General features: G+C 39.6%; 2 protein-coding genes across 2 annotated transcripts in view; both read left to right on the forward strand.

Moving 5' to 3' along the window:
- Poteml2 (POTE ankyrin domain family member M like 2) overlaps positions 1–25,308 on the forward strand; it is a 464,489-nt gene that overhangs the window by 247,389 nt on the left and 191,792 nt on the right.
- LOC148000435 (uncharacterized) lies at positions 11,776–24,820 on the forward strand. Its single transcript, XM_087589576.1, has 8 exons — positions 11,776–11,800; positions 12,181–12,217; positions 14,327–14,388; positions 16,549–16,582; positions 17,075–17,117; positions 18,159–18,287; positions 23,015–23,691; positions 23,794–24,820. The coding sequence occupies exons 1-8, from the start codon at positions 11,776–11,778 to the stop codon at positions 24,119–24,121; spliced, it is 1,335 nt and encodes a 444-aa protein (XP_087445702.1). The 3' UTR covers positions 24,122–24,820.

Below are 25,308 nucleotides of genomic sequence, written 5' to 3' on the forward strand. Positions count from 1 at the left end.
CCATATGCCTTCCATGACCATTCTATATTCTCAAATATCCTTTCTTGTGCCCTTCTTTTTCTACCTTCTTGGGTCTGTAGAGTCTATCATGGGCATCCTGTATTTTATGGGCTGCCTCCTGAGAGGGAGGGGTCATGCTTACCTTCCTTTTCACTGAGCCCCACTGGATTGCATTCCTATTTAGGGCTCCTAGGCATAAGAGGCCTGTATAACTAAAGAGAGCCAATCCTAGGCCTTCTATAAGAAAACATAATCATTGAATTAAGTCATAAATACTTTTCCAATGTTTCTTTTAGAGCCCATCTATTCAGCACTTTAACATGTTTAAGTTAAAGAAATTACATTTTTTTATATCATTAAATTGATTAGATTTATATGTAGAAGATTTTGCTGCTGTGCATTTTCTATGCAGTATGTGTGATAGAATTCAGTACTGGTTCCCCTGGAATTGGAGTTACAGATAGTTGTGAGTGACCAGCAATGTGCTAGCAATTAAAACTGAGAGCTCTACAGTCAAAACTAGAACTCTTAACAGCCCATCCATCTCTAAAGGTATATATATATATATCTCAACATGGTAAATTTTATCATAAAATCTTATGAAATTTCAATACATTGTCTAGTTTATGTAAAAAAAAATTCACTAAGAACATTTTACTCTAATATGACCTGTGTTTGCAGATGGGTCAAAGACATTTTGAATTGGATCTATGACCCTGAACCCCAGTACTCACATTGTGTACATGTGTACATCTTGTTTGTGCATTGATCCACATATGAAAGATAGAGACTGATATTGTCTTTCTCTCACTTTACCCCCCACACGTGGATTACTGTGTTTGGGCCAAAGGACAATGCCACTTGACAGTTCTGTTCTGCTATACTGTGGGTTCTAGGGACTGAATACAGACCATCAACCCTCATTTTCGTTCCACCCCTGGTCCCTCCATTTTGGAGACTGTTCACTCACTCAAATCCCTAGTGTGTTTGATTTTCTGTCTTGGAGCAAAATTATCTTCATACTTGCAGGAAAGTAAGCTTTGGGGATCCCATTATACCCACATCTGCAATGAGGTTTTCAGGACAAGTGTTTTGCCAATTGAGTTTTACCAAGCACCCCAGTCTCTATCCCTTATTTCCTATTTTTAGGCTGTACTAGCTTAGGAAGGAGAACCAGTAGCACAGTAGTAGACATTCCATTGTCCACATGCTTCTTGATCATCTTGTAGTTCTAAAGGCTTAATTAATTAGTCTTTAAGCTGCAGTTTCATATAAATAATAAATTATGCATTCTAATTCCAAAATATTCCTCTGTTTATTGAACATATTCTTTAAATACTCCGACTTGATGAACTGGAATTTTTCATTCTGTCAGTCCATTTACTCCCCACATGTAACTTCCCACATGTACTGTGTAGAATCCCCATTCTACTATTTCTCAAGATTGTCCCATTCTTACACCTTTTTGTTTCTTTAGCCAGTCAAGATCCTTACACTTCATAAATTTAAATATTATGAAATGAACCCTGGTCTTTGGGACCCTCATTTCATTTTGCTTAAACCATTTTGAATCTAAAATCCAGGAGCTGGGGTGCCATTGTTTCTCACCTCATAGTGATATTTACCAATTTTGGTGTAAGTCCAGGCACACACTGACCATTTTACCATAAAGCGTGAAGTCCTGCTTTGCTACCTTTTAGTCCCTGTGTTACCATTGATACTGTATCTATTACCTAAGAAGCATGTTGTGATCCTGATGGAAGCAAATACAGAAACATTACTCCTGGGCATAAAAAATGAAATTTGGAAATGAAAAAAAAATCAAAGTACTAGTGACTGGGGGTTTCCTTGTTCATTTGTTGGTAAGAATTTACATAGATACACGTGGTCTGAAAACTGCATCAGTGGGTCATGTCTACATTGTGTCAATCATCCAGCCTAAGACCCACAGCCTGTCACTCATCCACAAGACACACAGCTTATCAAAAAATCTGTCCGCAAACCCTCCATAGTCTGTCAATTATCCATAGGGAAATCCCACAGCCTGGCAATCATCAATAAGAATTGCCTAAGTCCTGTCAATCATCCACTGGAAACCTCCTTGTCCTGTCAGTCATCTACAAGCAACTCTCAACTCTCTGTCATCCAGAAGAAATTTTCACAGCCTGTCAATCACGCATAAAAAATAGCCATAGTCTGTTAATCATCCACAGGTCATGTCCACAAGCTTACATACAAACCTTACATGGAGATCTGTAACTTGTAAGAGTGTTGAGTGAGGGTACAACCTCAGAGAGAGAGACAGAGAATGGGATAGGGGAGGCACACAAGAATCAGTGGAGGTTATGAATCATAGCCTTGGGGATACAGAACCTGGGGTGACTGGCTCTTCTAGCTACACAGCAAGCCCACTGGAGCAATTCGAACATCGACCCAACCACAAAACTTTACATCCAATTTTTTTCCTGTCTACAGTCAATGAAGGAACAGGGCTGGAGTGTAGAGGGCCGCAATAACATTCGCCACCACAAGATGGCGCGGGCCTCCGCCGCGCCAGCCGACTTCCTTTCAGGAAGTTAACTGTGTGTGCATGTGCAAGAGTGCCTTCGTGCCAGGTCTTTGCCCACTCCGGGGTGTGCCTAATGAGATCTTGGGTAAGCGACCAATCAGGTGTGGATGTGCCGCGCTAGGGTGTATATAAGCCGCGCCCTGCCGGCGTCCCGGGCCTCTCCTTAAGATTCAAAAAATGTTTAGCTGCAGTAAGAATTCGTGTGTTCCCATGTATTCTTGCTGGCGAGCTCGCGCGGGACACTGGAGGAGAGACTGAGGGAAAAGCCAACCACTAGCCTACCCAACTTGAAACCCATCACATTGTCAAGCAACAGTCCCTGACACTATTAATGATATCCTGTTATGCTTGCAGACAGAGTCTAGCATAGGCTGTCCCATGAGAGGGTTCACCCAGAAGCTGACTTAGATGAACACTCCCAGCTAAAATTGGATGGATCTTGAAGACTGTCATGGAAAAATAAGTGGAAGGATTGCAGTCCCTCAGACGATAAGAACGCCACAGGAAGACTAACGAAATCAACTGACCTGGACTCTTAGGGCTCTTAGAGACTGAACCACCAACCAAAGAACATACAGAGGCTGGTCCTAAGCCTCAACACACATAGGTAGGAGATGTGCAGCTTGATCTTTGTGTGAGTCCCAAACAATTACAGCATGGGTTATCCTAAAGGATGTTGCCTGTATGCAGAATAGGTTCTTTTTTTTTTTTTTTTTTTATTAACTTGAGTATTTCTTATATACATTTCGAGTGTTATTCCCTTTCCTGGTATCCGGGCAAGCATCCCCCTCCCCATTCCCCTTCCTTATGGGTGTTCCCCTCCCAACCTTCCCCCCATTGCCGCCCTCCCCCCACCAGTCTAGTTCACTGGGGGTTCAGTCTTAGCAGGACCCAGGGAACCCCTTCCACTGGTGCTCTTACTAGGATATTCATTGCTACCTCTCCCTTCCCTACAATCTTAGTGTTGTTCTTGATGGTGACAATTACTTAAGTATGAATATTAAAATGATATTAAATGATTTGAAAAACTCAGAGACAAATATTTAGAAAGCTTATGACACAGGAAATACGGAGACTGTTCCAACACAACAAAAGAACAGCAGTACCAGGATTACTACATAGTTCAGTAGTTCAGTTCGTGAGTCATGAACCAAGACAAAGAATAAGCTACATCAGCTGTTGGTCCACTTCAGTATTTTTTATTTTGACACAGTTTGCCACTGAATTAAAGGTCATGTGTGTCATTGGCAAATGTTCTACCATGAATAAACACCCCCAGTCCCTGAGTCTGAAATTTTATAATTTCTGACTCTAAAAATGACAGCATAAGCCACATGTTTAGAATTATACATACATAATCACAGGTAATAAATAGTGTTTCCTAATGATCTGTTTGAGTTTTGAAATGTCCAATGCAGCAGAAAACTACCTTTTGCTAGGAGGTTTTCTGTAAACTTTCATCCTGTAATGAACCAGCAATGTTCTTGATACTGCAGTCCAAGACATTTTTTTGTCATATTTCAGATGGAGCTTTCAATGTGGATATATAAATAGTTCATTTCCTTCCACATATTCTGGTATTGTAGAATTATAAATCTTGTCCTAGACTTTGTTAATGTTTAGCTCTACAAAATGATCTTACAAAGCTATATTCCTTTCCATATGAAATAAAATTGTTTATGCTGAAATTCCCTGTTTAGTACACATGTTTACCTATTGTTTATGTTGAGCCATTATTTCCAGACAACAGATCTGTGCTTTAAGGTGAGCCTTTCTAGAGAGAGCTCACTCTCATTTCAAAACTTTAATGCTCTTTGAAATATTTAATTTTATTTTTTCTTATTCACTTTACATCAAACTCACTGACCCTGTCTCAGTCTCCCTATTCTACAGTCCTTTCCGGTTCCCCTTCCCCTTTACCTCTGAGCAGTCATGGATCCCCTATATATCCCCACACCCAGGCACTTCAAGTCTCTGCAAGGGTAGACACTTCCTCTCTCTCCAAGGTCAGACAAGGCAGCTCAGCTAGAAGGAGGTATCCCATGTATAAGGAACAGTTTTTGATAGGCCCCATCCCAGTTGACTGGGACCTATAAGAAAATCCAGCTACTCTTCTGCTACATATGAGTGGGAAGGTGTGAGTCCAGCCCGTGTATTTTCTGTGGTTGGTGGTTCAGTCTCTGAGAGCCCCAGGTGTCCAGGTTATTTCACTCTGTTGTTTGTCCTCTGGAGTTCTTATCTCCTTGCAGACCTGGAATCTTTCCTCCTAGTGTTCCCTAAGAGTCTAATGCCATACATCCCTGAGCAAGGCAAATCTTGTCATTAGAGTTTTTAAGTGGGAGGAAGGGAGGGAGGGAGGGAGGGAGGGAGGGAGGGAGGGAGGGAGGGAGGGAGGGAGGGAGGAAGGGAGGGAAAGAGGGAAAGATTGTGTGTATGCTTTCTCGAGCCTTTTAGTTTGTGCTCTATTTAAAACTTAACCATGCCTCATGTTTTCTCTTGTGAAATTCGGGAGGATACCAGTCAATAATCATAATCATTTGCTGAAAAATGAATTAAAGATTATTTGCCTAGACCTGTAGTTCCATGAATTACATCCCAGACTGTGGGAGGTAGGAGACACACAGACCTTTGTGAGTTAAGTCCAACATGGTCTATGGGGTGGGTTTCAGACCAGCATGGCTACATAGTGAGATCCGGTTTCAAAAAAGAATGTTTGTAAACATCTAAACTAAGACACAGGGGACTCAAATATAAAGGGCTTCAAATGCTCGCTAAATGTTTTTCTTATGAATAGTACGATAACCATAACTTTAAAATCTATGCCACAGTGCAAGAAGACCAGCACATAAAAAAAAAGTGAAGCATGTCAGATTTAACAAAGGTAAGATTTTTATATCATATATAAATTTACTATATTGTAGCTGGTCTTATTCACCCTAGATAAAATAGTGCAGACATTTTAGCTCCTCTCCTACTGTGACCACACAAGGCAGCCCAGCTAGCAGAAAGGAATCCAAATGTGAACAGAATGTGAACCTGCCCTCAGTTCAGTAAACCAGGAGTCCACATGAAGAGCACATGAAGCTGCACATCTGCTACCTGTGAATATGGGGTCTATGTGCAGCCTTGCGTGCTCTTTGATTGGTGGTTCAGTCCCTGTGAGCCCTCATGGTCCCCTGTTGGTTAATCTGTAGGTTTTCTTGTTGTGTTTCTGAACCTTCAATGGCACTGTCCTCCTTTGAATTCAATATCCTTCACCCAACTCTTTCACAAGACGCCCCAACCTCCACCTGATATTTATTTGGCTGTGGGTGTGCACATCTGTTTCTATCCAGGGCTTGATGAAGACTCTCAGAACAATTAGCCAAGGTTTCTGTCTGCAAGCATAGCAAAATATCATTAATGGAGTCAAAGATTGGCTCTCTTCCACAGGGTGGGTCTCAAGTTGGTCCAGTTATTGGTTTGGTATCTCCTTAATGTCCGTTCCATTTTAACCTGCCTATCTTGCTGGTAGGATAAATTTTGGGTTGATGTTTTTCTAAGTGCTTTGGTGTTCTCCTCCTTCTCCTGGAAGTCTCCCCTGTGTACAGAAGATGACCACTGAAAGCTGCATATCACCTGCTGCTAGTAGGCTCCGCGAGTCTCAGCTCCATAGATAGACTGCTAAGAGCCCCCATGGTTCCTGGTCTTTGTTTCACGATAGAGATGCCTCTCCACTGGTATCTTCTGTCCCAGCTCCCACACCACACCTGCTCTGCACCTTAGTTCCCCTCCCCATCTCCCACAAATTTCCCTCCCTCAATTGAATCCTGATATCTATTTCATTTTCTCTCCTGAGTGAGATTCACGCATCTTCCCTTGGGCCCTCATTACTTAGCTTCTTTAGGTCTGTGCACTGTGGCCTGGTTATTCTGTAATTTATGGCTGCTAAGGTCCTCACCTTTAAGTGAGTACATACCATGCCTGTCCTTCTCGGTTTCAGTTACCTCATCCATTATGATGTTTGCCAATCCCATCCATTCTTAATTTTTAGAAAAAAAAAAAACTGTCAAGTTCCTTTTCAAAGGGGGTTGTAAATGTGTCCTCCCACCAACAATGGAGGAGTGTTTCCTTTGCTCAATATCCTTGCCAGCATGTGCTGTCACTTGTGTTTTCTATTTTAGCCATTCTGACTGGGGTAGGATGGAATCTAAGAGTTCTTTTTATTTGCATTCAGTGATGACTGAAGACTGAACATTTACTATTTCTCTGCCTCCTGAGATTCCTCTGTTGAGAATTCTCCATCTACCACTTTACCTCACTTTCCAATTGGTTTATTGGTGTCTAACTCCTTGGGTTTTTATATATAATTTGACCATTATTTCTCTTTCAAGTGCAGGACTGGTGAAGATCTTTTCCCAATGCGTAGGCTTCTGTTTTGTCCTTTAATGGTTTCCTTTGCTTTACAGAAGGTTTTCAGTTTCATGAGTCCCCATTTATCAGTTGTTGGTCTTAGAGGCTGGGACATTGGTGTTCTGTTTAGGAAATTGTCTACTGTACTAATGTTCCAAGGATATTAATGTTTCTGCTTCAATGCTGAGGTCTTTCATCCATGTGAACTTGAGTTTTGTGCAGGGTGATAAATACTCATCTATTTGCATTCTTCTTCATGCAGACATCCAGTTACACCTGCATCATTTGTTGAAGATACTTTCATTTTTCCCCCATTGTATGGTTTTGCCTTCTTTGTCATAATCATGTGTTGGTAGATATGTGTGTCTTTTCTTTGATTTGATTCCACCTATCAACTTTTTGTTTCTGTACTAATTCTATACAACTTTTGTTATGATTGCTTTGTGATATGTCTTGAGATCAGGGATGGTGATACCTCCAAGAATTATTTTATTATTCAAGATCTATATCTATATCGATATCTAACTCTATCTATCTATCTATCTATCTATCTATCTATCTATCTATCTATCTATCTATCTATCTATCTATGTCTTAGCGATCTTGGGTTTTTTTTTTTGAAAGAATTGCTCTTTCAAGGTCTGTAAATAACTGTCTTGCAATTTTGATGGGAAGTGCAGTGAATGTGATGATGCTTTTTATAAGATGGCCATTTTCACCTTGTTAATCCTATCCATCTGTAGCATAGGAGACCTTTCCATCTTCAGATGTCCTGTTAATTCCTTTTTCAGAGACATAATGTTTTTGACAGACAGGACTTTAAGTAGCTTGATTAGAGTTGTACTGGGCTATTTAATGTTCCCTGTGGTTACTGTGAAGGGTTTTGCTTGGCTAAATTTTTTCTTATCTCTTTTAACTATTGTATGAGGGAGGGCTGCTGGTTTTCAGAGTTAATCTTGTATCCAGACACTTTTCTGTAAGGGTTTATCACCTTTGGTGTAGGTGTACTTTGGTAGATTTTGCGAGGTCTCCTTTGTATGTGGGCAGCTTTGCTTACTCTCTGGTTTTAAGTTTCTCTGCATTTAAGTTGTTATTGTCTATTGGCTGGTTTAGGTATGCAAATTTGATCACTGAGGTCTCTAAGACTTTTAACATGAAGGGGTGTTTGTTTTTATATGGCTTTATCAGCATCTAATGTGATGATCAAGTAAAATTTTTCCATAACCCCACCCCTACCAGCTGCAGCTATCCATTCATTTTCATGGCTGTCAAGCCATCTCCTCTGTATCTCCCCAGACCCGATCCTGAAACACTCAATTGTCCCAAATTTACCCACTCCCACCTAGTTCCTTCCTTCCTCTGCCTCCTCTGACTATTTTACAGTATGTTCTAAGTTAGATTCAAAATCCTCTCTTGGTTCTTTCTTGCTCATCTTCTTTCGGTCCTGAGTATAGTAGTGATATCCTGTACTTTATTGCTAATATCCACTTAGAAGTGAGTATACACCATCCATGTCTTTTGGGTCTGGGTTATGTCACTCAGGAAGATACTCTCAAGTTCTATTCATTCACCAGCAAAATTCATTATCTTTGTCCTTAGTAGGTGAATGGTATCCCACATTGTCTTTTTTCATTTTAAAAATTTATTTTTTTAAGATTTATTTTATTTATATGAGTACACTGTAGCTGTCTTCAGACACACAGAAGAGGGCATCGGATCCCATTTCAGATGGTTATGAGCCACAATGTGGTTGCTGGGAATCAAACTCAGGACCTCTGGAAGAGCAGACAGTGCTCTTAACTGCTGAGCCAACTCTCCAGCCCATAGCAGCCTTATTTATAATAGCCAGAAGCTGGAAAGAACCCAGATGCCCTTCAACAGAGGAATGGATACAGAAAATGTGGTACATCTACACAATGGAATATTACTTACCTATCAAAAACAATGCCTTTATGAAATTCATAGCAAAGCTACTAGAACATAGTTTAAGATGTGGTTCTTTGGTATCGTGTGACATCTTTCTGACTACACCCAGGAGAGTTATAGCTGGCCCTGGAGGTAGAACTATTCTCAGTTTTCTGAGAAACCACCCAATTGATATCCAGTTATTGTTGACACCCACCAGTGATGGAGTAGATTTCCCTTTGCTCCACATCCTGCCAGCATTTACTCTCACTTGAGTTTGTCACCTTGTTTTGTGATGGGTGTCAAATCACATGTCAGTGGGTTTGAGTAAGCAGCCCTTGGTTTTGTTCTCTGTATTGTTTGCCATGTTTCTATGTTTAATTTTCATACCATCTTCTCTTGAGCCTGTTTGCTTCTTTTTTTCAATATTTCAGATTTGATGTTTAGCTGCTTTTATGAAATCGCTCCATTTTATGAAGGGACATAGTGCTATGAACTTTCCTTTTGCACTGCTTTTATTGTGTTCCCTAAGTTGGGATGTTTTGTGCCTTCATTTTCATTGAATTCTAGAAAGTCTTCGATTTCTTCTTGCACCAGTGGTCACCGAGCATAGCATTGTTCAGTTTCTATCAGATTGTATGCTTTCTGTTGTTTTCTTGTTGATGTAGTCCAGCTTTAGTCCATGGTGACCTTATTAGATGCAAGAGTTTTTTGGGGGGATTGTTGTTGGTTCTTTTTTTCCCTTTTCTTTTATCTGTTGATGTAGATCTGTATCTATATATGTTCAATTTTGGAGAACATTCCATGAGATGCTGAGACGGTACATATTTTTTATTTGTGTGAAAGGTTCTGTAGATATCTGTTAGGTCCATTTGGTACATGCCATCTATGAGTTGCATAATTTTTCAGTTTAGTTTCTCTTTTGGTGACATGTCCTTTGGTCATAATAGTGATAATATGTAGTTGATGCCCCCTACTCTTAATTTGTGAGGTTTGAGGTGTGGTTTAAGCTTTAGCCAAATTAGTAAATGTTTCTTTTATGAAGCAGGATGCCCTTGCATCTCAGGCATTGTTCAGAATTGAGACATCATGTTGGTGTATTTTCCTTTGATTTGTATGCAGTGTCCTTTCCCATCTCTTTTGATTATTTCTGATCGAAGGTCTATTTTACCAGTTATTAGATTGACTGCTTCAGCTTGTGTCTTGGGTCCATTTGCTTTTCAGTCCTTTGGTTCAGCCCTTTATTTTGTGGTAGTTTTTATCTTTGTGGCTGAGTTCCGTTTCGATATGCAACAGAACGATAGATTCTGTTTATACATCTGCTCTCTTAGACCCTGTCTTTTTGTTTGGCAAGTGAATCTGTTCCTGTTCAGAGGTATTAATGACTAACGATTGCTTTTACTTATTATTTTGATGTTGGTTTGCATGTCTTTCTCTTCTATTGGTTTTGCTGTGTGATTATTAATTTCTTCTGTTTTGTTGAGTTCAGTTACTCTACTTGTCTTGGAGTTTTGCTTGTAGCATCCCTGGTAGGTATGGATTAGTAGAAAGATATAGTTTGTATTTGGTTTTGTCACAAAATATCTTTTTACTCCATGTATGTTGTTTGAAAATTTTGTTAAGTGTTGTAGTCTGGGCTGACAGTTGTAGTCTCTTAGGTTCTAGAAGACATCTCATTGGCACTTCTGGCTTTTAATTCTCTGTTGAGAAGTTCGGTATATTTCTGATTGGTTTGCCTTTATATGTAATATGTTACTTGCCTCTTTCTCCTTGCCGCTTTTTAATTTTCTCTCTTTTTTGGTGGATTTACTGTTTTGGTTATTATGTAGCTGGAGGATTTTCTTTTCTGGCACAATAAAGTACTATTTGTACTTTAAGCTTCTTGTGTGTAGATAGGCATCTTTTTCTTGAAGTTTGGGATGTTTTCTTCTATGATGTTGTTGAGGATATTTTCTGTGCCTTTAATCTGGGAAACTTCTTCCATTCCTATTTTTCATAGATTTGGTCCTAATTTCACATCCTGCTTGTCAGGCTGTGTCTTTTTAGTGGGGAAGATGAGTTCACTTATATTGAGAGATATTAATAGCCAATGAGTGTTAATTCCTACCATTCTCGTTTTGTGAAGAGATTATTATGTGTTGGGAACACTAATCAATTTGGTGTTCTGTGAGGTTCTTTTATGTTCATAAGCATTCTTTCTTTACGTTGTATAAATTATCTTCTATGATTTTGCTGAACATATGTTCTCATCCTTGGAGCTCGTACTCTCCACTTTTGCTCATGGCTATTATTCTTAGTAGGAAATTTCACAGTGTCTCAGACTACCTGAACATTTTGGGTCAGTCATTTTTTTAGGTAACCTTTTCTTTGGATGATGTATTAATTTCTTAAAGTATATATTCTATGCCTGAGATCATCTCTTCCAATTCTTTTATTGTGTTGGCTGTGCTTCTGTTCTTGTTCTCTTTTGTAGATTTTCCATCTCCAAGGTTCCATCAGTTTGTTTCCTTTATTTCTTTTTTTATCATTTGCAGGTATTGACATGTTTTATTCATTTTTCACCTGTTTGATTATATTTTCCTGTACATTTTAAGGGATTTATTAATTTCTCCTTTAAATTCCTCTATCATATCAATAAGATTGGTTTCAAAGTAATTTCATTGTGCTTTGATTGTGTTAGGATATCCAGGTCTTGCTGTAGTAGGATATCTGGGCTCAGGATGTGTCATGTTGATTTGGCTCTTGTTGAATGTATTCTCATGCTGGCCCTCAGCCAACTGTTTATCCCTGGGTGTTTTTCAGGTGCAGTGTCCTGAGGTGGGCTCTGGGTTTTTCTCTTTTTACGGGTGAAGTTGAGACATTGTCTCACTAAATTGTAGTTCTGTTTGTCTAAGGAATCACAGTGATCAATGTGTTTTTGCTTCCTCAGTGTTGGTATTCATGTTATGCACCACCAGACCCAATCTGTTATTCTTTCCAGAATCATTAGCCCAGAGTAAAAAGAATCACAGTTGATTATATTCATACTGGTAAGGATTGGGCTTCCTGTCATTCTGAGAGAGTTCAGTTAGGATCATCGCAATTGTTTACGGCTATTTATTTCTAGACATTAATGTTTGATAAATTGCTGTCATCCTTGATTTGAAATATATAGGGAATGGATTGGTTCTAAGTGAAGTAATTGGCTACAAATGAATATTTACTCTAGAATACTCTCTAGATTGCTCTTATAGACATTGATACTAATAATGAGTCTGATTATTCGTAATATTCTTCTATACTTGTAATAATACATTCTTTGTTTTTATTTTCAGAAGTATTTGTTTTTAACAATGAAAGGCCTTTGTCCCGGTAAGGTTTAACAATACATTAATACTAGAGAAATGCAAAGATAATAAGTAAATTATTTTGGGTATACTTTGAGACTTGTGTCTTACAGGTCCCACAATATTCTGAATATAATTTTAGGTTGAAAACTTGTTCGGTGTATTTCATAAGAAAATGAAAATTATACTCACCCACCATTTCCAAGAACAAACTATACAGTTTTTAAAAAGAGCCTGCTAGGATTAACTGTGCAAGTTAGTGTCTACTTAAGATTCTTTGGCTTTTCAAAGCCTTACTAAATACTTGTACACTAAGACCCACACTCATAGTTATCATTTCAGTCATTCATCTTGTCTGACATGTTACATAATTTGGAATGATTCTCAGTCAGTCATTACTAGAGGATGGCAACAATTTCTTTCCTCCTTTGGCACCAGCTATGAATGCAAAGGTGTAGCATATATCATAGATGTTGGAAGACACCCATGAGTTGCAGTCCATCCAATGACAGGCTGAGAGAATTTGAAGGTGGATGTTAAGAATTCTCTCTGTACATTTATTGGGTGTTATGGTTATTCTGAAGGGATGGATATGTACAGGATTTTGGGTGTCTAGATGAACAAACTATATCTTATCTTGGTGGGCGGTTTATGTCCTTATAAGTTAGTTATAAGTTAATTGTGCGAATGTATTGTTCATTAAGTAATTAACATATGACTCTGGTTGCTGGGCTACAGTTTGTTGAGTCATGACTTCACTGGGTTGTTGGGAGTGTGAGAAGAGTCTGTGACAGGAAGCCGTGCTAGGCTATAGAATGCTTGGGGCTAGCTTGACATTTGGCCACACTAGCATGGCCCACGGAACGTGATGTGGGTTTCAGGTTGGGAACAACCCTTTATGGAGACAGTGTGTGAAAATGGAGGACAGAGAAACATCTAGAGCATGTAATTCCACCTGGCATTGGAACTCGAGGGAATCATTCACCTTTTAATTATTCCACAAGTCCAATGTCTTCCTGAAAGTTCCACCCGTCAATTATCCATTCATATGATCTGCTTTCCACAGTAACAGATCCTTTGAATCTCAATAGGTTAGCTGAATGTATAGAACTAAATGACCATGTGACAATTATTTATCTCTGTATAAAAGGGGTTTTTGCCTTCCACATCAGTTGGACATGAACATACAGGTGAAGGCCCATCCATTCCTGTCCAGGATGCTAGGTTAGACACTGGTTTGGTAGAAAATTAAAAGGTGTATTTCAAGCTAATTCTGTGCTCATTAAGAGTAATTACCTCCACAAGAGAAGACAATTATGTTGTTCTCTTTATTTGGGCTCTACATCAGGAAAACATTTTATAAATACTATCAAATGACTTATTTCCTCCATGTTTAAAATTTCCTAAATCATACAAGCTAATGTCAAAAATCAAGATTCAAACTTTTCCATACTAAAACTGTTCAAAGACTCCTTGCAAAATATGCATTTTAACTTATACTTGGAAGTGCAAACAGTTTCACAGTCTCAATGCGCTTAGTCTTATTGTTCTTTTTTTCTGTTATTACCTTCTTATGTTCATAAAAACGCATAAATGGCACAGAAACAGGCATATTGTGACTTCAGGATTCATTCATGCATGAGTTAAGAAGGAGCAGCTTGAACATTACAAAAGCAGTGGTGGGTTTTGAAGAGTTCTAGCAGCAACAGAAATCTATTTGATGTTCGACAAGCAAACCACTTGGGTGATACCATCATAGATAGTGAAATATTCACAAAGTATCATGGGAAAAGGTGCTTTGTTGCATCAGGGGCAGAGACTGTTATGATTAATGTAGTCAGGGGACTAATTCCATTGCATCTACGGATTAAAAATATCACTTGGTATAGCTATGAGAGCAAAAGCTGGAAAGGTGTGTGTGTGTGTGTGTGTGTGTGTGTGTGTGTAACTGTGTAATGGTTTCATTTGTGTTGCTAAATTCCTTCCCTTTTTTCCACATGGGGAAAAGTTGAAAGGAAAGTATTCCCAGACTTGTAATGTAATATAAGTTAGGAAATCAAACAAGAAGTAATTCAATGCATTGGATTAATGTTTAATATGAATATTAACATAACATTCTTAAAATACCCCGCAGTCGAGTAAGATCACCAAGACAGCTAAAATCCATTCTGAAAACATCTATCCAGCATAATTCAGGTAAGATTAAGTGTAAGTCCTCTACTGATTCTACCCTTACTATAAAAAGAATAAGGAAATCAAATACGAATATATTTATATTCTTTGTTCACTTGCTGGCAACCATTTTTAGACTATAGATTTATTAAGGTATTGTTTCTAAGCAATGTCAAATTCAAATTATACCGTCTGACGTGTTAGCTTCTTCAAATTGAACTACTCATGCGTGTAGTGTCTTATGATACAAAAAATACACTATTCCATGATTTGTGTCTTCTCTAGACACATAGCAGTAAGTTGACTTTGTAATAAAATACATTTTTATTTCAGTTTTTATATATAATATATATATGATTAATGCTACGTATTATAGGTGTTAGTGTCTGTAAAATATGATAAGGTTAAAAAACAAACCAAAACAATATTCAATTACTTTCATTATGTTTTGGAGACTAAATGTTTTTAGCATAATCTGGAATTTTTCCCTTCATAATATTTCAATCATACTTATTTGATAATTCATAGATTATCTTATAGTTATTTTTAGATGTCTTCCATTTAATGTAAATATCTTGATATTATAAATATCTGGCTCACTCAGGAACCCTTGGAGAAGTGAATAGTGTGTGAGATTTGTAGGTAGTGCTGGGGAATAAAAACTGATATTCTTAGCATTCAATGAAAGCGGCTTCCATATGGGCTACTCTGACAGCACCTTTTCCCTGTAGTCCTATTAATTAGCAAAAGATATAGTGCTACTTGATTTATATGCTGCAAGACAAAATTTCCAGTAAAAACAACATTGACACAGTAGATGGAAGGTTGAAAAACCACATCATTCTCCAGTACACAGCACTGAATGATCCCTTGATTGAGTCTGAATAAGATTAGATTCCAACAGTGGGAGAAGCACCACAGAATTTATCCTTTCAGCAACCTACACCACAGCATCTCTCATACCTACTGTGCCTTTGGAGAGAGCCAGCCAGAGAATAGTGTAGAGGAACCTAAATGACCCTCTTCACATAACCCTGAGGGAAACAGAATTATCATAATGTGGGTGTCTTTTTTAAAAATGTATTTCAGCACTGGAGTTTTGTTTGTGTTGTCGAGGACTGAAAGAGGCCCCACACATGCTGAGCATACGGTCCACCATAGAGACATTTTCTCAGCCCATTTGTTGATAGGACAAAAAACTTGCTCTGGTCATGGGCAATGCCAAGGGGTGTGCAGTGGAGTTTTACATACTGTAAAGGAAATGAACTAGGGTTGTTCATTCTCTGAAGCATGTTTCGAGGGCAGGCTTTATCCAGAGAGTGAAACTTGAGACACACTATGGTTTATATGTGGAAATATATTTTAAAAATGTTTTATGTGAGATTGCTGCTCTATCTGCAAGTTTCTTTCATGCTTCTCTCTCTGGAGTAATAATTCATGTTGCATAACTACTAAGGAAGTCTTTCCAGTTGCTCTTGCCATGGCCGGCAATGGAAGTTGATGTTGAACTTCTTTTTGCTGGAAATGAGCTAGGGGTCAATGCTAGATCTGAGGGCCCTTAACATCTTCTTCAGAAGATCTCGACTACAGTAACACACTGATCTCTCAAGAGCTTTGTCACACTTGCAGCTGGAAATGTTTTGTAAAGTTCTTTGGGTCTCCTATACTTGACTGTCCTGCAATGACAGTCACCAGAGACTGTGCTTCCCGGTGGTAGCAATGAATGTTCCTCCACAGTGAAGGAAGTTCAAGTCGACCTTTGTAGCAGCCCCTTTCACTACTGTATGAGATGAGCATGCTCACTTAGAGCGCTGCAAACAACCCCAGTCCAGAGGCAAAAAGCAGCAGTGGCAACATGACGCTGTCCTTTTAACCCTTCACTATGGGACAACAATTCAGGCTAAGATGGTAATTTCTGTGTCTGATAGTGATCAGGATCATAGGTAATTTGCACAACAATTTTTATAAGTAGTAACTTTTGATGAAATTTTCTCTTTGTCTTTAAAATATACTAGGAAATGGGAAGGAAGGTTTTTGCATATATTTATTATTTACAAATAATTATTCACTTTAAAGGCTTTTCATAAATGGTGCCAAAAGATATAGGGTCACAAATATTAGCCTTTGCACTTATTGTCATGTTTCCTATAGTTGTTTAGTGACAAATTTTGCTTCCCTATTTAGAAGCTGGTATGCAACTTACAGGAAGATCACCGTGGTAAGAATGTGTGCATTGTACAATACATTAATCTGTAAAAAGTATAATGTTCAGAACATGACACTGTCTTTGCCTTTGTGTACAACGATTTCAGCTTCTTTATTTCTTCTATAATCACAAGCTAAACAATTATTTGTAGAGCAAACCATGTTCAAACTACTAGACCTATCTCCCACACAGCATGAGATATGGACAAACATCCTTAGGAAGGGAGATGATTCAGTGGATAAAGTGCTTGCCATGAGTCTGTGAGAATGGAAGTTTGGATTCTCAGAATCCACATGAAGTCTGATGATCTCACGTGCATCTGAATCCTGGGGCACGTACGATGAGGCAGGAGGTGGTGACAGAGAATCCCCTGAAGTTTACTGGCTAGTTTGCCTGGGTTTCTTATTCAAGAAGAAGGGATTGAGCCACCTAACTGAGGTTGGAAGAATGTTGCATGCTGTTATTCTAAAGGCTCCCTGACAAGCCCTCCTTTGTTGTTCCTAGGTGTGTGAATGTGGATAATGTCAGCTCTACCTCCTCTGTGAAGGTAAAATGCTTCTTTGTGAAATTAATTTTCTTATGAATTTTGTTATAATTCAGCAATAGTGTAACTGGGATCAGTTTTATATGGAAAGATTGCTCAAGGGAGTCTACATTGTAGATGTGGAGATTTCTACAAACTGCAAGTGAGCAGTAAGTCCTTGTGGGTAGTGGTGGCCAATAAGAGAATGGACTCAAAATACATAGTGAGTGGAAGATTGAGCACAGTCCTTGTACAATAGAAGATGTCTGATGTTTGACAAGTATTGTTTGCAGAGATGAGTACACATTTGACTGATTTTAAAATGTGACTCTTACTAGACCATAATATTTCTTTTTTAAAAATTCTTTATTAGATATATTTCTTTACTTTTCCAATGTTTTTCCCCTTCCCGGTTTCCTGTCCATGAGCCCCCATCCCTTCCCCCTCACCCTCTCCCATACGGGTTTTCCTGGAGTGGAGAGATGGCTCAGTGGTTAAGAGCACTGACTGCTCTTCCAGAGGTCTTGATGAATCCAATTCCCAGCAACCACATGGTGGCTCACAACCATCTATAATGAGATCTGATGATCTCTCCTGGTGTGTCTGAAGACAGCTACAGTGTACTTATATATAATAAGTACTTCTTAGTAAGTCCAGACATTTCTATAATCCAGGAATCTCCTAAGTGACTTGACCCTCAGGAAAATGCATGCAATTTTTTTCATCTTTATTAACTTGGGTATTTCTTATTTAGATTTCGATTCTTATTCTGTTTTCGGGTTTCTGGCCAACATCTCCCTAAAACCTCCCCATCCCCCTAGCCCCTCCCTGTCGCCTTCTCTATGTGTGTTCCCCTCCCCATCCTCCCCCCATTACCGTCCTCCTCTGCTAAGTTGTAAGTAGGCATATTAGAAGATATTTTATATTTAATAATGAATTTTAATTTTCATGTGTCAATATCCTGTAATTCCTAAGTAATAAAGTTGATTTAAAAGCATGCATCCTAAAAGAAAAGAGTTAATTTCGGGACCAAATAAAAAGTTAACTGTCCCCTCTGCATTGCAGGGAGAATCAGGGAGAAAGATCCACATAAAACCTAAGAAGAGCCAGAACAGTTTTAGAAAATCTGGAGTTTATGTGTCTTCTCGGGTAGACCCAATTCTTGAAGTATGGGAAGAAAATACATCTGCAACGGTAATCCCCACTGATGTGAGAAGTAACCTATTTCCTTTTGTGAAGGGGAGTGATGGGTGTTTGTGCCTATGCCTTCCTAGTGCAAGTAGTGAACGAGTAGAGAAAGATCAGCCTTGAGCATTCCCTTCACACTCTCCATATCCTCACTCCTTGCCAGTCACTGCATTAGGCAGTGCTTCTCAACCTTCCTAATGCTGTGACCTTTAATACAGTTCCTCATGCTGTGGTGATTCCCAACCATACAACTGTTTTGTTGCTACTGCATCAGTGTCAGATTGATAATATCATCAACTGTAATGTCGTATTGGTATTTTCAGAAGGTCTTTGCCAACCTGTGTGAGACTGTTCTATGCCCTCCTCCAATAGGGTATGACAGACAGGTTGAGAATCACTGTCATAAAATGTAATAATAGTAAATTAGACTATGGAAACAGAAGAAAAAACAGAAAATGAGCATGTTTTTAACTCACTGAGGAGAACTCATAAAAATACAGAAACCAAATAGTACATGCTCCTGGAAATAGGTACAGTCAACATGAAAGCGACCACCATAGTTGTGTTTCATTTACTTTGGATTGACTGACTTTATGTGTGTGAATGTTTTGCGTGTATTCTGTCTGTATACCATGTGCGTGTGCTTCCCACAAAAATCAGAAGAGGTCATTTCATCCTTTGTTCTTGTTGTTCCAGAACTTTGTCAGCCAATATTATGTGTTTTACAAAGCAAAGCCAGGTGTCCTGGAGGAGCAATGAATGTTTTAAACTCCTCAGCCCCTTTTCCAGCACACAGATTTAATATGTTTGATAGGCAAAAAGATTAAAATTATCATCAGGGGAAATAAGTCAGTCTTCTGATATTTCTTAACTTCCTGGACAGGACCTCAGCATTCTGGTTTTACCCATTGAAGTCCAAAGTACTTATAGGCAGGGTGCCCACAACATGTGGCTGGGTATGTTGGAGTACACAGTTAATTCACGAACTCATAAAGCAGGCAGGGTGGTCTCTGTCAGTTCAAGGACGTCCTGTTCTTAATTTATTTGGGGAGTAGGAGAATGTAAGTTGAATTGTGGGTATCAAAAGATAACTTGTATGAATGAATCTTTCCCTTCCTCTGTTTCCAGTCTCAGGTATCAAATTCAAGTTATCAGTCAGGCTTCCAAGTAGGTTTATCACATTTGTAGCATGATTTACACTTTGGTTAGCATTAACAGACAAACAGTAGATAAACTCTGCATGTGTGTGTGTGGGGCGGGGTTATTTAACATTAACACAAATGCTAAGCAGTGCATGGGAGGATCAGACAAAGAGATGTGAGTTCATGTGTTTGAACACTTGGCCACTGTTTGGGAGATTGTTTAACTTTTGGGGTCTGGCCTCGCTAGCAGAAGGTTTTCAGTGGTAGATTTTAATGGCTGTGACTACTTGTGGTACCAGTACTGTGTTATCTGCTTCCCGGTCTACCAGCCTGTGAGAACCAATAATGTACTGCCAAAAGTCAGGCCTCCCTGTTCCTTCCTTGAAATAAGTGACTGGTTTTCCCCATCAGATATTTTGTCACAGAAAGTACAGAAACAAATTCAAAAGTAACAGCCATCTTTCCTGTTTAAATCCCCTTTCAGAAGTTACAAAGCAAGCAGAAGGGTGTGTCTGCTGATCTTACACACACTACTTACTCCTTACTCCACTGCATACTGTCAACACGTAGCTAACTACCTTCCTCTAGACCTCTAATTTCATCATTAGGAAAGAGGAAGTTCAGATATAATTATTACACATAATGGAATCATTAGAAACTGTAAATTTATAGAAACCAAACTCAAATGCTCTTCGTTTATGCCTAGATCAATTTGGTTTCCAATTAACTACTACAGGTGATGAACCTGAGTAATTTTTATTCTAGGAAGAACTTAGCAAAGACATGGAACTCAGGTACTTTTTATTTTTATTTTTATTTTTTTTCTTTATTAACTTGAGTATTTCTTATTTACATTTCGATTGTATTTCCCTTTCCCGATTTCCAGGCCAACGTCCCCCTAGCCCCTCCCCCCTGTTCCCCTCCCCATCCTCCTCCCATTACCTCCCTCCCCCTAACAATCTTGGTCACTGGGAGTTTAGTCTTAGTAGGACTAAGGGCTTCCCCTTCCACTGGTGCTCTTACTAGGATATTCATTGCTACCTATGAGGTCGGAGCCCAGGGTCAGTCCATGTATAGTCTTTGGGTAGTGGCTTAGTCCCTGGAAGCTCTGGTTGCTTGGCCTTGTTGTTCATATGGGGTCTCAAGCCCCTTCATGCTCTTCCAGTCCATTCTCTGATTCCTTCAACGGGGGTCCCGTTCTCAGTTCAGTGGTTTCATGCGGGCATTCGCCTATGTATTTGCTGTATTCTGGCTGTGTCTCTCAGGAGAGATCTACATTCGGCCCCTGTCGGCCTGTACTTCTTTACTTCATCCATCTTGTCTAACTGGACTGCTGTATATGTGTGGGCCACTTGTGGGGCAGGCTCTGAATGGGTGTTCCTTCTGCATCTGTTTTAAACTTTGCCTCTCTATTCCCTGCCAAGGATATTCTTGTTCCCCTTTTAAAGAAGGAGTGAAGCATTCACATTTTGATCATCCATCTTGAGTTTCATTTGTTCTAGGCATCTAGGGTAATTCAAGCATTTGGGCTAATAGCCACTTATCAATGAGTGCATGCCATGTGTGTTTTTCTGTGATTGGGTTACCTCACTCAGGATGATATTTTCCAGTTCCAACCATTTGCCTATGAATTTCATAAAGTCATTGTTTTTGATAGCTGAGTAATATTCCATTGTGTAGATGTACCACATTTTCTGTATCCATTCCTCTGTTGAAGGGCATCTGGGTTCTTTCCAGCTTCTGGCTATTATAAATAAGGCTGCTATGAACATAGTGGAGCACGTGTCTTTTTTATAAGTTGGGGCATCTTTTGGGTATATGCCCAAGAGAGGTATAGCTGGGTCCTCGGGTAGTTCAATGTCCAATTTTCTGAGGAGACTCCAGACTGATTTCCAGAATGGTTGTACCAGTCTGCAATCTCACCACATCCTCGCCAGCATTTGCTGTCACCTGAGTTTCTGATCTTAGCCATTCTCACCGGTGTGAGATGAAATCACAGGTTTGTTTTGATTTGCATTTCCCTTATGACTAAAAATGTTGAACATTTCTTTAGGTTTTTTCCCAGCCATTCAGCATTCCCCAGCTGTGAATTCTTTGTTTCGCTCTGAACCCAATTTTTTAGTAGGGTTATTTGTCTCCCTGCGGTCTAAATTCTTGAGTTCTTTGTCTATTTTGGATATAAGCCCTCTATCTGTTGTAGGATGGGTAAAGATCTTTTCCCAATCTGTTGGTTGCCGTTTTGTCCTAACAACAGTGTCCTTTGCCTTACAGAAGCTTTCCAGTTTTATGAGATCCTGTTTGTCCATTCTTGATCTTAGAGCATAAGCCATTGGTGTTTTGTTCAGGAAATTTTCTCCAGTGCCCATGTGTTCCAGATGCTTCCCCACTTTTTCTTCTATTGTTTGAGTGTATCTGGTTTGATGTGGAGGTCCTTGATCCACTTGGACTTAAGCTTTGTACAAGGTGATAAGCATGGATCGATCTGCATTCTTCTACATGTTGACCTTCTGTTGAACTGCACCATTTGCTGAAAATGCTATGTTTTTTTCTATTGGATGGTTTTGGCTCCTTTGTCAAAAATCAAGTGCCCATAGGTGTGTGGGTTCATTTCTGGGTCTTCAATTCTAGTCCGTTGGTCTATCTGTCTGTCTCTGTACCAATACCATGCAGTTTTTATCACTATTACTCTGCAATACTGCTTGAGTTCAGAGATAGTGATTCCCCCTGAAGTCCTTTTATTGTTGAGGATAGTTTTAGCTATCCTGGGTTTTTTGTTATTCCAGAGGAATTTGCAAATTGTTCTAACTCTGTGAAGAATTGGATTGATATTTTGATGGGGATTGCATTGAATCTGTAGATCACTTTTGGTAAAATGGCCATTTTTACTATATTAATCCTGCCAATCCATGAGCATGGGAGATCTTTCCATCTTCTGAGGTCTTCTTCAATTTCTTTCTTCAGAGACTTGAAGTTCTTATTGTACAGATCTTTTACTTGCTTGGTTAAAGTCACACTGAGGTACTTTATATTCTTTGGGACTATTATGAAGGGTGTCGTTTCCCTAATTTCTTTCTCGGCTTGTTTCTCTTTTGTGTAGAGGAAGGCTACTGATTTATTTGAGTTAATTTTATACCCAGCCACTTTGCTGAAGTTTTTTATCAGGTGTAGTAGTTCTCTGGTGGAACTTTTGGGATGAACCATAGAATGTGAAGGAGAGAGAATATTACAAAATCGTTATTTCGAGGAGAAGCAGAGCAAAACATCAGAGGCCAAGAAACACATTTTGTCACTTCTTTTTATATATTTCCATCTTAAAAGGTACCATGAGTTTAGATCCCAAAGAGCAGAATAGTGGTAAGTTTAAACCTAAGCATGTCCACATTAAAGACTTTTAAAGACTCTGGGCCGTTTACTCATCCTGAAAGGAATCAGACGTTACTGAATATCATTGAATGTAGTGCTAAATATCGACGGAATACAGAAATAGTTTGGGGACTATAAATCAAGGTCCTGACTTTATCAGAAGGGTGATGAAATGAATAAAATCAGTGAATTTTAAATCAAAAATAACAATGATAATTTTCCTTATAGGATGAAAAAACTAAAATGGAAAATTTCCATTCCGTGCCTTCTGAGGCTGCTGCTGATGTTGGACCTTCCACTTCTACTGCTGACAGCCTGGATGCTGCTGAGCCTGCGCAGAATAAGTCCACCAAGGAGGCTGCCAGTCTGACTGCAGTTGAGCCTGAGCCAACTAAGTCCACCATTGCCGCTGACAGTCTGACTGCAGTTGAGCCTGCGCCAACTAAGTCCACCATTGCCACTGACAGTCTGACTGCAGTTGAGCCTGCGCAGACTAAGTCCCCCAAGGAGGCTGCCAGTCTGACTGCAGCTGAGCCTGCACTGACTAAGTCCACCAAGGATGCTGCCAGTCTGACTGCAGCTGAGCCTGCGCCGACTAAGTCCACCACTGCCGCTGACAGTCTGACTGCAGTTGAGCCTGTGCCGACTAAGTCCACCAATGCCGCTGACAGTCTGACTGCAGTTGAGCCTGTGCCGACTAAGTCCACCACTGCCGCTGCCAGTCTGACTGCAGCTGAGCTTGCGCTGACTAAGTCCACCAATTCCGCTGACGGTCTGACTGCAGATGAGCCCGAGCTGTCCCATACAAATGCTGATGACAGTACTGTGTCAGGTGACTCAGGACCAGCTAGTCACATTGGATTGGATTATGTAGTTGATTTACCTCTTTACAAGGAGAGTACAAGGTACAAACCCCATGCTGACCCAGAGCCCACTCCTGGTTCCTGCACTTGTGATTCCCTTGACTCCATTCAAATGACTAACCTGACTCTTTTGATATCCCTTAGTGAAGAAGAAATATTTTATACTGCTTCTTCAGATGAGGAATCTTCTTTTATTCCTGACATAGAAGAAGGTCTGCCTGCTACTCAGGCACCTGTTGATAATTTTGATGCTTCTGCGTCAGCTGAACCAATAAACCACAGCATGAACCCTCTCAGGGTGGGTGGATATCTTCCGGCACCAGCGATAGCACACATCCCCTTTTTGCCTTTTTTATGGCTTGTATCCTCACTTTTCTCTGTCATAACATGGATGAAAATCCAAATTCAACATGCATGGCATGAAGAAAATGGCCAAGGAGCTCCCACTGACAAAAAAGTTGGATCAGATTAGTTAGACAAAAATAGTAGCTTAAAATAGATGAATTTTTTTCCCTTGAAACCTAGGTCTGTTTTGTTAATAAATTTCATGCTTCTATAGGGCTATTCATGAATAACCTAGAACCTGAAACTTTTTTTCAATTTATATATTTTTAGTAACATGATAAATCCAGTTTGGACAAATACAAGTGACATGTAAAACTGTTTTCTGATTGGTTGTTTTCTAGTCTAGAATGAGGAGATTATGGTCACTCCCAGTGAAGACCTTGTGTTTCCTGAATGACTAAGCAGGGGTAACTTCCTGTTAAATGTTATTGTCTATTTAATGCTGTCATTCTGAACTCTGACTTCTGAGGTTAGCATAGCCTTTGACCGCAACATTCCAAAAGAAGCAACTTCTGAGATTAAAAATAACAAGAGAAGCATCCACCTTCTCACTGTTTCTCACTACATTGATCCCGATGATAATGATACTGATGTTGTTGATGCTGGGCATGACAATATCACCAGTGATGTGCCTGATGATGCTGTTGATAATTCTTGTTTTTCTTCTAGTGGCTGCGGCTCCTGATCCCTAGACCCTTGATATTCCTCCAGGATCGATTGGAATGCCACAGCAGTCTGTGTGGGAGAATTGATCATATATATAAATTGTAGAGTTAAAGGTATAATGTGATAGTAGACTGAAGTAAAAATTTATTGTTTCACTGGAGACTCAGTTGTGCCATGTGATGCTTCCTAGAAAAAATGTTCAATTATTTTCAATTTTATTTTTTACTTGTTTACTTTACATCCTGCTCACTGCCCCCTCCCTGTCAGCCTCTCCCACAATCCTTCCCTTGCGCCCCACCTCCTTCTCCTCTGAGAGGGTAGGGGCCACTTGGTTATCTTCCCACCCTGGAACATGAAGTCTCTGTGAGACTATGCCCTTCCTCTCCCATTGAGTCCAGACAAGGCCGTCTAGATAGAAGGACATATCCCGCATAGGGGCAACAGCTTTAAGGATAGTCCCTGCTGCAGTTTTTTTTGGGACTCACACGAAGATCGAGCTCCATATGTGCTACCTATGTGTGTGGAGGCTTAGGACCAGCCTCTGTATATTCTTTGGTTGGTGGATCAGTCTCTAAGAGCCCTAAGAGTCCAGGTCAATCGATTTTGTTAGTCTTCCTGTTGCGTTCTTATCCTCTGAGGGACTGCAAT

The sequence above is a fragment of the Rattus norvegicus genome, chromosome 16, assembly GCF_021556685.1.
Source record: "Rattus norvegicus strain SHRSP/BbbUtx chromosome 16, alternate assembly SHRSP_T2T, whole genome shotgun sequence".
Classification (NCBI taxonomy): domain Eukaryota; kingdom Metazoa; phylum Chordata; class Mammalia; order Rodentia; family Muridae; genus Rattus; species Rattus norvegicus.

Bases quoted from the DNA above. Each gene is read 5' to 3' on its own strand.
- LOC148000435 (XM_087589576.1), top strand. From the start codon at position 11,776: ATGTGTTTTTGCTTCCTCAGTGTTG. The intron at 16,583-17,074 runs GTAAGAATGTGT...TGTTGTTCCTAG, and splicing joins CTTACAGGAAGATCACCGTG to GTGTGTGAATGTGGATAATG. The intron at 18,288-23,014 runs GTAATCCCCACT...TTTTCCTTATAG, and splicing joins AAGAAAATACATCTGCAACG to GATGAAAAAACTAAAATGGA.